This window comes from Alosa sapidissima, chromosome 10 (assembly GCF_018492685.1).
Source record: "Alosa sapidissima isolate fAloSap1 chromosome 10, fAloSap1.pri, whole genome shotgun sequence".
Classification (NCBI taxonomy): Eukaryota; Metazoa; Chordata; class Actinopteri; order Clupeiformes; family Clupeidae; genus Alosa; species Alosa sapidissima.
Window position 1 is genome coordinate 32,906,953 of NC_055966.1, and position 14,022 is coordinate 32,920,974.

Genomic DNA, 14,022 nt, shown 5'->3' on the forward strand with positions numbered 1-14,022 from the left:
GGGTGTACCTCCTACCGGTAACAAAAACGACTCTGAAGATAAAGGAGAGGTCACACATGATTGGGTAGCGGAGAAGTCGCCGCCCTCCAGACTACACCCCTTGAATGGTTAGTGGTTGTATACGATCACACCAGCCGGATCATCGAGACGTTCAGAACTGTCGTGATGCCTTCAACAGATGTTAAGATGACTGATGCGTGTGTATACTTTCAAAATACCTGCGGTGGGGTGGGCATGATAGATTGTTCAGAAGACTTAGAGATTGGTGTGTCATTAAACCCTGTATCATCAGCAGATGGAACCGGGACTTCTAAAGCTACTGGTGAAGACCTTGTTGGTTGTTTGGCCGAGCTACCTCTTGGACTTATCAAGGCCTGTGTGTGTATTACACTGCAACACATCATCACGCAGAAGTTACAGGGGGACTGTTTTGGATGTCAAGTAAACCACCCCAGCCAGATTCAACATTCTTGCCTCTTTGAACCAGATGCGTACTACTTCCAAACAAATGTTGAGGATATAAAACATCGGCTATACAAAAGACCTCTACTGCAAAGCGTGAATCATCTATTGGGACATTACGGCTATCAGACCCATCCCCAAAAAATTTGGGGGTCTGTAGAAGCTATCGTCTACGAATTAACAGGGGAACCATACATCTGTGGGTATTTACACACTTTCAAGGAAAATCACATACAGGATTGGGTAGAGAATCAAGGTAGTTTAAAAATTTAACACACACATCAAAGTCCTTAGCAACCAGAAATTCCACTAGGCTATTCACAACCTCATAGACATCCACAGACTCATTCTTACTTTGTTTGATGACACATACATCAGTTACATATGTACAAAGAGCTATGATATGCCCTATCTTGAAAAACCCTTGCCGAATCATACACATGTTCTCTAAAATTTCATGCACTGTTACATGATACGCCTTGTTAACGGAGGATCCCATATTCAGTAGATCGGACCATTCTTCAGACAATGATCTAGCAAGCGTCATTTGATTTTTTAAGGCTTTAAAATGATGGTAAGGTACAGCAATATCAGTTGCATAACATGTAGATTCGTCTGCTATGACATTACACAGTAAGGCTGTTAGCTCATATTTCACACGCTCTTTTGGTGGGCCTGAACCACAGCACCAATTCCCCATTACCGTTAATTGTCCCAATATGTCAGAGTTTCAAGAATAATGTTTGTATCACAATCCTGTATGTGATTTTCCTTGAAAGTGTGTAAATACCCACAGATGTATGGTTCCCCTGTTAATTCGTAGACGATAGCTTCTACAGACCCCCAAATTTTTTGGGGATGGGTCTGATAGCCGTAATGTCCCAATAGATGATTCACGCTTTGCAGTAGAGGTCTTTTGTATAGCCGATGTTTTATATCCTCAACATTTGTTTGGAAGTAGTACGCATCTGGTTCAAAGAGGCAAGAATGTTGAATCTGGCTGGGGTGGTTTACTTGACATCCAAAACAGTCCCCCTGTAACTTCTGCGTGATGATGTGTTGCAGTGTAATACACACACAGGCCTTGATAAGTCCAAGAGGTAGCTCGGCCAAACAACCAACAAGGTCTTCACCAGTAGCTTTAGAAGTCCCGGTTCCATCTGCTGATGATACAGGGTTTAATGACACACCAATCTCTAAGTCTTCTGAACAATCTATCATGCCCACCCCACCGCAGGTATTTTGAAAGTATACACACGCATCAGTCATCTTAACATCTGTTGAAGGCATCACGACAGTTCTGAACGTCTCGATGATCCGGCTGGTGTGATCGTATACAACCACTAACCATTCAAGGGGTGTAGTCTGGAGGGCGGCGACTTCTCCGCTACCCAATCATGTGTGACCTCTCCTTTATCTTCAGAGTCGTTTTTGTTACCGGTAGGAGGTACACCCGCAGGGGCGTCATCATCCACAAGATGGCATTCTCTAACATCCTCTTTATCATCCGTCAAAGTTAGCATCGCAAATCTCTCACACAAGTAATCCATGTCATAATGTATCATTTCTTGTTCAATTACTGATTCCTCTTGATAAAACATACTTCTTGAACTTTGATCCACACCATCAGGCCAAACATGCGCTTCAGTCATTTCAACTTCATCCACATATAGAGACATTGTATGATCTTCACAACAGCTCTGAGAGTAAAGGAACCCTTCGTATGAAAACCTCTTTTTAAGCTTCATGAACGAGGGGGCGCTGATTCCGGAGCGGCTTCTTCACAATGGTTGGCCAGTTCCAGATCATCTTGGCACGTCTGGAAGAGACATGCCTTGACGCCCTGGTATCTTTCCAAACCAGCACTCCATTTGAACAATCTATCAACCTTTTTGAAAACATCACTTAGAACATGCCGGTCTTTCCAAAGATACTCCACTTTAGGTGTATATGCGAATTCATTCAAATCTTTTTCATTATAATATGTAGGTCTTCTGTATGCACTGCTAGACAGGCGAATGAAATCCTGTGGACAGTTAGCATACATGTGGTAAGACTTGACATAGGCTGGACTATTCCATGATGCTGTGTAGCGACTGTCCATAGCAGGCTGTACAATATCCTTCCAAGAGTCCCTAAACATCACCCAATCTGCATCACAAAATGAAATGTGCGCCATGTCGTCTGAAAACGCCAAATCCGGAGATGTCAATGCGTATAGCTTCACACTGCGATCTTCCTTGTCAAAAACATAGCCTCCGATGCGCCCATCGTTCAACAACCATTGGTATTCCACGCCATCATTAGGTTTACTCAGAAAATTAACAAAAGTTTCAGGTCTCCTCCTTTGCGGTGCATAAGTCATTTCAGGATTCGATAGCTTAGCGCTAACAGGGGTGAGTGTAATCCGTCTCTTTGATTTTGCCGATTCAATCATGTCAGCCATGGTAAGTTCTGTTCAAAATCACTGCTAACAATGATAGCTATACATCACCCACAGCTTTTATAATCTCAATCCTAGAGACACGCCGGGGCAAAACACACCCACTACAAAAGGGTTTATAGATAACCAGGTGTCTGCATACAGACGTCACTACTCATAAACAGGTCTTTTACAATGTTATCAGCACTAGTGTACGTAGGTAGTAGGCAGACCCCCGACATGAAAGGGGTCTCAAACAACACACTCAGAGACATGCCCGGACAAAACACCACCCCTACAAAGTAGGATGCATTGCATACCATTGAAGCCCTGCAGCCGAAATAGCTCAGTTGGGAGAGTGTTAGATTGAAAATCTAAAGATCCCTGGTTCGAATCCGGGTTCCGGCAACTCCATTTTCTTTTTTTTTGTATTTAGCCCCATTTACCACTAAACATCTCTTACAAAGTTTATCTGATCCCCCATTATCCACAAAACACACATGGGGGTTTGGGGGCCAATATGGCCGCCCAGGGGTTTGACATCAGGCACATGACTGTCACATGACACTACATCCAATATGGATGCCAAGGGGGCGTGGCATTGTTTGACACCAGACACATGACTGTCACATGACTTTACATCCAATATGGCCGCCCAGGGGTTTGACACCAGTCACATGACTGTCACATGACTCACAAAACAATAACAATAACAAACAACACGTGGCGACAACCACGTGGCTAATTTGCATAAAAAGGAGGCGTGGTTATGACGTGATTTATGACGTTTCAGGGGGCAGGGCTTATTTTGACAGATAGTTCATGATAATAACTACTTTTGCAAAATATTGGATATAATTATTGTGATGATATTCACATATGTAATTCAAATGCCTAATATAGCGCCACCATCTGGCCAAAAAGTGTATCAGAAATGTTCTTTGCTTCAAATGAATAATTTGAAATTCTCAGGTTAATTTATATTATGATTATGATGACACACAATGGGCCTGCTTTGCATTGCGCCCCTACCTGGCCAATCAAGTAAATGTGCCAGAAAATAACATGCAAAAACAAATAGCACACACATGAAATATGTACATTTTACAAATGCACCACGTCGGTGCTTTGTTGGATTCTGAAATGACACGGGTTGCGGCCCGCAGGTGCTCGGGCCCGCCATTGCCGCTTGCGGCTATATTATTAATATAGAGTTTGATCCACCGTTTGCATTTTCTGTAGTAGCCTCTAGCAAACACGTCTTGAAATGACATTTGGCTCTACTTTTCTTTTGCTTTCCCCGTGTTACCTGCTGATGTGGAGGGCACTGACCTTAACCTCATACATTCTTGATATTCCAAGACATGCTTGCAGCTAAGGTGGTGGAGCAAAATGCTAATCTTTAGCCCGACAACACTTGCATAAAATGGTTTGGTCGACGTCAGACAGGCTTGGACTGGTAATCTGTAGCCTACAACCGGGCAAATGCCCGGTGGGCCGGTCCACATGTGGGCGGGTGACCTCCGGGATTTAAAAAAAAAAATATATATTTAGCCTATTTGCGGCCTAGGCCTAGCCTATGCAGTTGCATCCATTTGGCTTGGGGAGTGACAGGTCAATCATTTTGGCCTCTTCATGACAGGTTCAGTGTGTGTTACGATCGCGCCCCCCTGCCCCACCCCTCAAGTGGATTTGTCAAAGCAGCCACTAGTTCCAGTGCATGCTGGCTGGTGTTCACATTATCGCAGTTTAACAGTAAACAGCAATCAGAGGTCTAGTTTTATTCCATTAATATATTGTTTAACCTCCTGAGAACCAATCCATAGACCTATGTCCTCTGTAGTGGACATAAGTTCTAGAAGCATACCCCTTTACCCCTTTGAGCTATTCTATCAATTCCTGTGGTCTTTTAAAGAGGACATCCTGGGCTTTCTAATGATATATCATGTGATTGGCTGGGTTGCTGGGAACCTCCTCTTCCTGGTTCTCAAAAATGGTTGACATCAAAACAAGCACATTTTATGGAATGAAATGAAAATGTCAGGAATCATATGATTCATTTTGAAAGAAGTTAAGTTATTTACATTTTGAAATAATAGTGACTTTATGAATGTCCATTATAATGGACACCAAGACCAAAATATTTTGATTTTTTTGGAAATTTAGGAGATCATTTGTGTAGGATGAATGAGGGGGGGTCAGATTTGGAGCTCTCAGGTGATGAGTGAGTGAAACAGAGATGAGGACTATGAACCTGTGCCTCAAGAAGATAGCGAGGAAGAGTAAGACTAAAAAATGAATTATAGCAGATGAAAGAAAAACATGAAAATGAAATGAACAATCCAGAAAAAAAATACAACTGTCCAAAAAGGCAAATAAAGTAGTCTAGAAGGATAAATAACATTTCCCCCTTATATTTGGTTAAGTTTACCCTTAATTTAATACCACTAAAAGCATAATTTGTCCATTTTTGTCTATTTTCATGGCTACCTTTTCATAGTAAAACTGTCCTTTTGTCCACCACAGGGGACATGCTATAAAATTTAAAATAAAAATAAATTAAAAAAAATAAAAATTGTAAAATGTTTTTTTTAATCCTAAATAGAAAGGAAATCACAAAAAAAAAGAAAATGTTGGACACTTTTTTTCTTGATTCCCAGGAGTATAAAACGGAGAGACACCCCCGGACCCCTGTGTTATTGTGATTAGGCTATAGGTCCAAATCTAAATGTTTGGGTTCAGTTTATGAAGTGTTGCTACAGTATAATACTGTGTGTTTGTTATTTATGGGGGGAATCAGGGTTTTTTTTTGTGTGTGTGTGTGTGTGTGTGTGTGTGTGTTGGGGGGGGGGGGGGGGGTGGGGGGCGGTCCAGGAGAAAATTGCCAGGGCCGAATTTTGCTCCCAGTCCGACCCTGACGTCAGATGTTTTTAATTTTTGACGGATCAAAACGAAAATCAATGGTTTTAATGGTATTAATTAGTTATTTTATATCAAAGATCAACCCAGAAGTGAAAACCAACTTGAAGCCAGTGCTCAACGTTATACTTTTCACCACGAAGCTCCGGTAAGCAGAGTTACTTGCTACAAAATACTTTGACATCGCTCAATTCTTTCCTAAATGTAATCAAATACAATACTAATTAGTTATTTCATATCAAAGATCAACCCAGAAGTCAAAACCGACGTGAAGCCAGTGCTCAACGTTATGCTTTTCACCACGAAGCTCCGGTAAGCAGAGCTACTTGCTAACGACATTGGTAAACTTGAAAATGACAGTTAAGTAGATTCGAATGCTGTGATGTAGACCATGATAATTACACTTTTATAAAAACCAATCGGAGTCTGATAAGTGATGTTCGGTTACTTATATTCAATGTCTTAACCAGCAGTTTAGATCTCTAACATTACTATATAATCATTTTAACCATTTAATACTATTTCCGAAATAGTTTGGCTACTTCTGTTGGCTGTAGGCTAGCTCTATACTGTAAGTCTGTAACGGTAGGGTTGGCTAGCTGGCTAATGCGGGCTCGCGCCCTAGTGTTATTGTATGAACGTTGGTAACATGATCAATAGTAAATGTAGCGTTACCATGGAAGCCATTCATGGAAATCATCCTCTAGAGCAGCGGTCCCCAACCACCGGTACCGGGCCGCAGGACATTCCTAACCGGGCCGTAGCCTACGACATGAGTTTAAAAAAAAAATACATGCAAACTAAACTAAATTTAATTCGCAATAATGTCACGTTTTTACATGGCATAGGCCTATATGCAGTTGTTTGATTGCACGCATGTTTGCATTTTGCAAGGTCTATTTTCTTACGTCTGTCTGTCCCACCTTCAACACTTTTACATTGCCTTCAGCGCTGCGCAGCCTCAGGTCAGCTCACTTCACTTGATCAGTTCTTGGCGAACGGTAGTGTCACACGAAGGTAGCTAAACTGCTAGAATGAGCAACAAAAACAAGCATCTTTAGCAGGTCACTGGCCAGAGTGTTTGAGTTGCGAGAGCCGCTGCAGAGATTTCTTACAGAAAAAAAGTCACCGTTAGCTGCACATTTTAGTGATGAGGACTGGGTGTCAAAACTCGCTTACCTGTGTGACATATTCGGGTTGCTTAATGACCTCAACCTGTCACTCCAGGGGAGAATGACGACTGTCTTTAAACTGGCAGATAAAGTCGCTGCATTTAAAGCCAAGCTTGATTTGTGGGGACGACGAGTGGACCGGGGTGTATTTGATATGTTCCAAACAGTAGTTGGGGTTTTGGGAGAGACTGCAGGGCCCTTTCTCTCGCAGCTGGTGCGCGATCACCTTGTTGCGCTTTCAAATGAGTTTGAGCGTTACTTCCCATCCTCCAAAGATCCACGGCAAACCAATGAGTGGGTCCGCAACCCATTTGTCAATATCCCGAATAGTCCTAACTTGTCAGTGCAGGAGGAAGAGCAGTTGATCAAAATTGCAAATGACGGTGGTCTTAAAAGTGTGTATAAGGAAACCTCTCTGGCGGGTTTTTGGATCAAAACCAAAGCAGAATATCTCGAGATAGCCGTAAAAGCGCTGAAAACGTTTCCCACCACGTATCTATGCGAGGCCGGGTTTTCGGCAATGACTGCAACTAAGACCAAATTGCGCAATCGACTGGACATTTCAAACACACTGAGGGTGTCACTGTCTTCCATCACCCCCATATGGAAGCTTCTTGTTGCAGGGAAACAAGCAGGGCTCCCACTGATTATATTCGTAATGCACGTTTAGTTCCCATGTTTTGTTCCCATATTTTGTTAAGCATGTTCACACTTATAGATGTAGCTTCAAGTTGTTCAATATTCATAGTTCATATTGTTCAATTTTCACTTCTTCAGGTTCACGTTTTTCACAAGAGATCGTTACCTTCACTGTTCATACATAACTGGAGCTAGTTGTTTTCAAGTAATGCATGCACCGCCGGTCCGTGAAAAAAAAATAGGAATCAAACCGGTCCATGGTACATAAAATGTTGGGGACCCCTGCTCTAGAGGTTGATTCTCCGGTTCACACTCTTTGTTGTTTTGTTTTGATCCACTATTTTTATGTAAAGAAGTAATGAAACTATTCATATAAATAAGCTTACATCATATATGATAAATAATAAATTAGCTGTATTACACATTGTAAATATATTTACACAACAAGAAAGAAGGTTTACATGTAAAGTTTTAACAGATAAATAGTTGAGTAAAATTGTAATATATTGTAATTTAGATACTGTACTGCTGTGAATGGTAATAAGACAATCCATTTGTTTACATTCAAATACCATTTATTAATTTTGTTGATGGTGATAGCCAATCCATTTTGCTTACCAAAATGGTATTCATTGTATTCATTCATTTCATGATTGAACAGCTGTATTTTATGTTTTGGTTGTATCACATGATTAGATTGTTTGATTTGATAGAGAAGTCAGTGTTATAGATCCTAGATTAATTTCTTGCATTCTGCACTATGTGTAGATTGGTTTTTTTATTGACTCCCGACCAGAACCGATTCTGAACCGTGCGGTTCAGTGGCGAGCCAACCCGAGATCTGAAGATTGTAGACAGACCCCTACCCACCGGTGTGGCCAGCCGGAGAGCGAGGATTTGCCTACAAAGATTGAATTGACTGACTTGACTGACTGACCACCAAATCTCAACCGGATTCCAGATAAGATCTTTTAAGATTGTGCATACTGAAAGAGACACTGATTCACACATTCAAGAACTTTCATACACACACACACATATACATACATATTTTATTTATTTTGTTTTTTGGGGAAGAGCTCTTTGGGTGGTTTAATTTTATATTACTGTCTGCACTTTATATTGCTCTGATCTGTAGACAATAAAATTGTCACCTGTTCAATTGTAACCAACTTGAATGACTTTATTGTTTATTTGTTACTCTCCTAGTCATTCATACGATTTCTAATAACCTTATAGCTCCTAGAACCTAGCAGATACGGTAGTTCACATTGTTCTTATTATTAATTTAAGGAGCAAGAGCGCTACATACAGTACGTACATCTGGTCCTCAGTGTCGGAGTGAACATGTAAGGAACAGAATATAACAGAAGATGTGGTTACAACACAGTTAACGCTCCAACGGAAATAAATAAACTGGCTTAAGCGTGCACAAGGCTTCAGCGTTCATTCTCCCACAAAACACACTTCACAAAAAGTAACATCACTATTAACTTGGTGAGATAAGCTATCAGCTTTAAGAATCAGTCTAAGATTGGTATTTGTACGTTGAGATGTTACAAATTGCCAAGGAAGGAAGAAATGTTGGATAAACTACTTAAATCTACTGTATGTTACATATAGTCACAATTCATGAGAGCATTCAATATGCAGTACAAGTGTCCTCAAATTATGTTGCATGACCTGTCAGCCAATAAGGCCAGTAGAAACAGAAGGAATGAAAATAAAATGCTGCTGTGCAAATGCTAATATGACAATGGTAAACTAGAGAAAGGATACTACTGTGCATGTTGCTGTTGATGAATATTGTATGGTTCTGTGTTTTACACCATAGTTCTATAAGATGTGCTGTGATTAGAAAGACAAATTATAATTTGACTGTATTAAGCATCTTAAGCATGACACAAACTACGGTTACTGTTGTCTTTATTAAATGATACTCTGTCACCATCTTTATCCATGAACCAGGAAAGCCAGTAAAACCAATAGAATAGGCAAGCATTTGAGGGAAAATAACTTTAATATCAGGATAATTTAATTAAATTTTATAAATGAACTTTATTGTCAAGAATCACAAGCTATTCAGTCAAGTATGTTTAAACATCGAACATTAGACCACAGCAAATTCAGGCCATCATCAGTCCCTTCACAGTAAGTCACACCATGATCTACAGCAGTTTCTATTTATTTATTTATTTACAGTTGATTAAGCATAGCTGCTTCCAGCATTGCAGCAGCATCTTTGGCCATTTCCTTCAGTCCTTTGTTCAGTATACGACGCATCATGCCCACAGAAATGATCCCGGCAGGTAGTGACCCAGCGACTACAAGTGCCGATAGCACCATTTTCATTGTCATGAGCGATGCCATCGCGGGAGTGTTGAGAAAGGACATCAACACTTCATCTGTGATTCCGTCTTTAAACCGCGACTGTAGTGCGTTCTTCAGATACTCTTGGTCCATGTTTACACGGGATGCAAGGCGCCGTAGGGAATTTTCATCCAAGCCGAACGACTGGAAAACTTTGCTGAAGAATGATTTTGCAATGCCATAGTCGACACCCAGGGTCAGACCAGGAATGGGCAGTATTGCACCGGCACAGGAACCAAAGGCTTGGAGCGATATCATCTTTTGAAAATGCTTCTTCTTTCTTGCCAGAGCTTGAATGGAGTAGACTGGTAGAGACTGGATGAGGGCCTGCTTCTTTTTCTCTGGGAGATCTCTTCTCAGTGTATCGATCAACCTGGTGAAGTCATATTCCTGCAAACTGAAGGAGCTTATGAGGAACACCTGTGGGTTTCCAACAACTTTCAAGTTCTTCGTACAGTCCTCTCTGATCCTGGATAACACATTTTCCTTGTTGAAATCTCTTCTTTGGCGTTCTGCATTAATGTCGTTGTCAATCTTTGAGCGAATGAAATAAAAGCGTTTTTTCTTCCTCTTGATCGCTTTGGCCAGGTTAATATCATTCTCTTTGAATCTCTCTGAAGTGACGATGATGAAGAAGTCATAGCGTTCAAAATGGACATCAGACAGATACGTCTTTGCTTTAAATTTTGGAGTACCAATACCTGGCAGATCCCAAATGGTGACATTTGGCATTGTGGGATGCGGGAATGGTGTCGGCTCCATTGTGGTCTCTGTCACTCCCGTGTCAGCTGCTCCCTCATCATCGTTACTCAGACCCCGTATGGCGTTCACGAAGGAGGACTTTCCTGCTCCTGTATTTCCAGTGACACCTATGTTGAGTGTCACATGATCCAGACGTTCAACTCTCTGTACAACTCTCTCTGCAATTGTGGTGCTCGCGTTACCTCTTGGTGGAATTTTAGCAGAGGACACATCTTCATTTCTGATTTTTTGTCTAAATTCTTCTTGAAAAATGTCATACATACACGAAGGCTCTGTGTAACCATTGCTGCATTCATTGTTGTCATAATATATAATATCATCTTCTTCTTCACAGATATGCTGTGAGTTATGATCTTCCTCATAGATAACTTCGTCAACATAGGGATCCACCCCCTCACACATACCCTCTAAGGAGTACTGATCATCTTCAACATCAAGACAGTTGTCGGTATAGATGTTCGCAGCATAGGACCATGGGACAATGCATACGTCTTCATCACCATGAAGGGTGTCCATGGAGTGGACGTGATGATTTGCTCCGCTGTTACTGCTGCTGTGATATAATGAGTAATATGGATGAGGTGATTAAGCATTTGCACATGATCTAAAGATCTAAATAACTATATATAAAGATCTAAATAACTAAATATATATATATAAAAAACAATATCCATCTTTTGTGGAACAAACATGAATATTTATTCAAAATCTGCTATATAAAACTATTCAGCAATCAATCATAATGACTTGTTCTACTTAATTTATATGGTTGATAGATATCTAAAGCTCTGCCACAATTTATGGATATTCTCGTCATTGTTCCAAACAAGAGTACCATTCGACTCTGTCTCAGTTGTTTGCTTCCTTGCAATATTTATGTATGATAAACAAGGAGAGTAGATGGCAAGCAAATTAGCAAAATAGGTTATTAACATTTGTACCTTACTCAAGAGCAGTCTGTCCTCATGCCTGTTCTTTGTAGATTTAAGAGTCTCTGTGCTTTCTGCTTTGGGAGTTCCAGCTCTCTAAACAAAAAAACACAGTCATTGCTTGAATTCCTGTTGCTGTTTCCGTGAACTCAAGTGCAGAATAACTGGATCTGAAAAGCCCTTGTTGGCTGCACTAAGGCACAACAATTTCCATTTGTTTTCAACCTGAAGAGTGTCTACTGCTGTCTGCACAAAGGACACAATGTCTACCTGAGAGATATGCCGCTGCACTGGAGCAACTACTCCGTTGCTGTTTATAGATCCTTTCAACAATAAAAACAAAAACAATGCTTGAACATTCTATTTGGTTCCCAATCTACTTCCTCTGCATTAAGATAACATATGGAATGTTAAAACGGAAGCCTTGTGGGGCCACCTATGATGCTGATAATGGAACTCTCTTGAAAGGCTGTGGATAGATAGATACAAGGAAGTTTATTGTCACATGCATATAGTTACTGGAAGTAAGAAATGCAGTGAAATTATGTCTGGTGTCAGCCTATTAGATAGATAGACTATACAGTATATAGATAACATCAGTGTGTGTGTGTGTGTGCACAGGTATTTTTTGCTGAGTCTGAGAAGGAAGTGCTCTTTACTCCAGTTTATTGTAATACATTACTGAAAATGTTTGCATATTTGAGTAGTCATGTCCTGCAACTACATACTCCACCTGTTTTTGTTAAATTCATGTTACTGTCACTTTAAGAGCATTGTCTACAGCTCCGTTCAAATATAGCCTATGGCTAGTCCACAAAATCTAACATTGTTTGTGCCACATTTATAGCACAATATTAACAATGATAAGCATACTATCAAGTTGGTATAAACAACTTTCATTCATTTGGAAATTGAAGCATGTAATGACATGATGCTAGCTAGATATTTTCTGTTTGCAATTAAAAGTGAATTTTGAACCTGGTAGGCTACCTGGACCTACCTGCAATCTTAGTGGAATGTGTTTCAATTGGCATATCATGTGCTTCAGGTAAATGTTTAGTTTAAAGGAAACAAATATTGAAGACTTCAAGACTCACAATTCCATTACACAAAGGCAAAGACCACTCTTCATATTCCATCACAGTCCAAATCACAGTCCGTACAGCCTATGTCAAAGTGCCCTCTCACATTTTATAAATGGTCAGTAGTGGGAAACGGATAACTCCGCAATCTCCTCTAACATTGTTTTTGTTGTCCTCATAATTTCCTTTTGAAAGTCTTTTAAAGCTGAAGTTGGCAAGATTTTTTAAAAATGCGCTTCTACCTCCACCTACTGTTTAGTCTGTTATTTGTTTTGCAAAAATCCACAGCAAAATCACCAAAAATACAGGATGTGTCTCCAAGATAAGGCATTTCTGAGAGTGTAAAAATGATATTGAATCATGGGTGAAAGAATGTATGAAAACATCAGAATTTAATAAACAAACTTTTGACAATCTTTGAGCAAAATCTGAGATGGTGCAGCAACTATTTTCCTGGATTTTGTCTGATTTGACATGGAATGACCCCGCCGTGCTGTTGCGCTCAATGTGTCATTTGTCAACCAACATGATCCAAAGCACTAAAATACAGTTTTAATACACATGTGTGAGTTTGTCATTAACACTGGATGGTTCTTCAACAATATACTGGTCTAGATTTAATGTTCATTTGGCGTTGCTGGAATGCTGGTGTCGGTGGCACTCACTGAAACGGTGTCCGAGTGTGCAGAATCCACCTTCATCACACAGTTTGTGTTATTCATGTTTTATTTTGTTCAACATCAGTGTTCAACATCAGTGTTCAATATGGTTTTAATTTCAGTCATAGCTGTAATAATATTTACCAGTAGGTGTTTTTTTTATGTCAGGTAGAGAACTCAGTTGGGGGGCACATTGGCCTGTTTGGATGGGCCTGGCCCCCTAAGGTCCGCACATGACGCCGATGCTGCCTCATGACATGATGTTTGTTCCGAGAAACTGTGAGTTGACGTATCCTGATTATTTTTTTGTTTCCATTACACTGGATAGAGATCTCGCCAAACACGTGTTTTTACACGTTTTTACACGATCTCGCCAAACACGTGGTTTTACACGTGTTTTGATCATGGAATGTGAATTCATGAAGATGAGGTTTTCAAGAGTTTAGTCCCTTAATCCTCTTAGTCCTCAACCCTAGGCCATCTTCGCGATTTGGAAGGGAGAACGAGTTTCTACACACTCAGTAGTTCTCAGACATTCTGACAAGGTGGTAACACCTTTGCTATACATGAAATTAACTTATAATGACCGCCGCGCAGCGAAGCGGC

At 40.4% G+C, this 14,022-nt stretch overlaps 1 protein-coding gene, 1 long non-coding RNA gene and 1 other non-coding gene across 3 annotated transcripts; 2 read left to right on the forward strand and 1 right to left on the reverse strand.

Annotated features, from left to right (window-relative positions):
• The first annotated feature begins 3,219 nt into the window (after nucleotides 1-3,219).
• Nucleotides 3,220-3,292, forward strand: trnaf-gaa. Its single transcript has one exon. It is a non-coding gene; the product is annotated as a tRNA-Phe (tRNA).
• A 2,472-nt stretch (nucleotides 3,293-5,764) lies between these two features.
• Nucleotides 5,765-8,785, forward strand: LOC121720295. The gene is made up of 3 exons (XR_006034482.1): nucleotides 5,765-5,951; nucleotides 6,048-6,115; nucleotides 8,383-8,785. It is a non-coding gene; the product is annotated as an uncharacterized LOC121720295 (long non-coding RNA).
• A 738-nt stretch (nucleotides 8,786-9,523) lies between these two features.
• Nucleotides 9,524-11,207, reverse strand: LOC121720212 (interferon-inducible GTPase 5-like). Its single transcript, XM_042106184.1, has one exon. The coding sequence runs from the start codon at nucleotides 11,146-11,148 to the stop codon at nucleotides 9,811-9,813; it is 1,338 nt and encodes a 445-aa protein (XP_041962118.1). The 5' UTR covers nucleotides 11,149-11,207; the 3' UTR covers nucleotides 9,524-9,810.
• Between the last annotated feature and the right edge of the window lie 2,815 nt (nucleotides 11,208-14,022).

Bases quoted from the DNA above. Each gene is read 5' to 3' on its own strand.
- LOC121720212 (XM_042106184.1), bottom strand. From the start codon at position 11,148: ATGTGTGAGGGGGTGGATCCCTATGTTGACGAAGTTATCTATGAGGAA.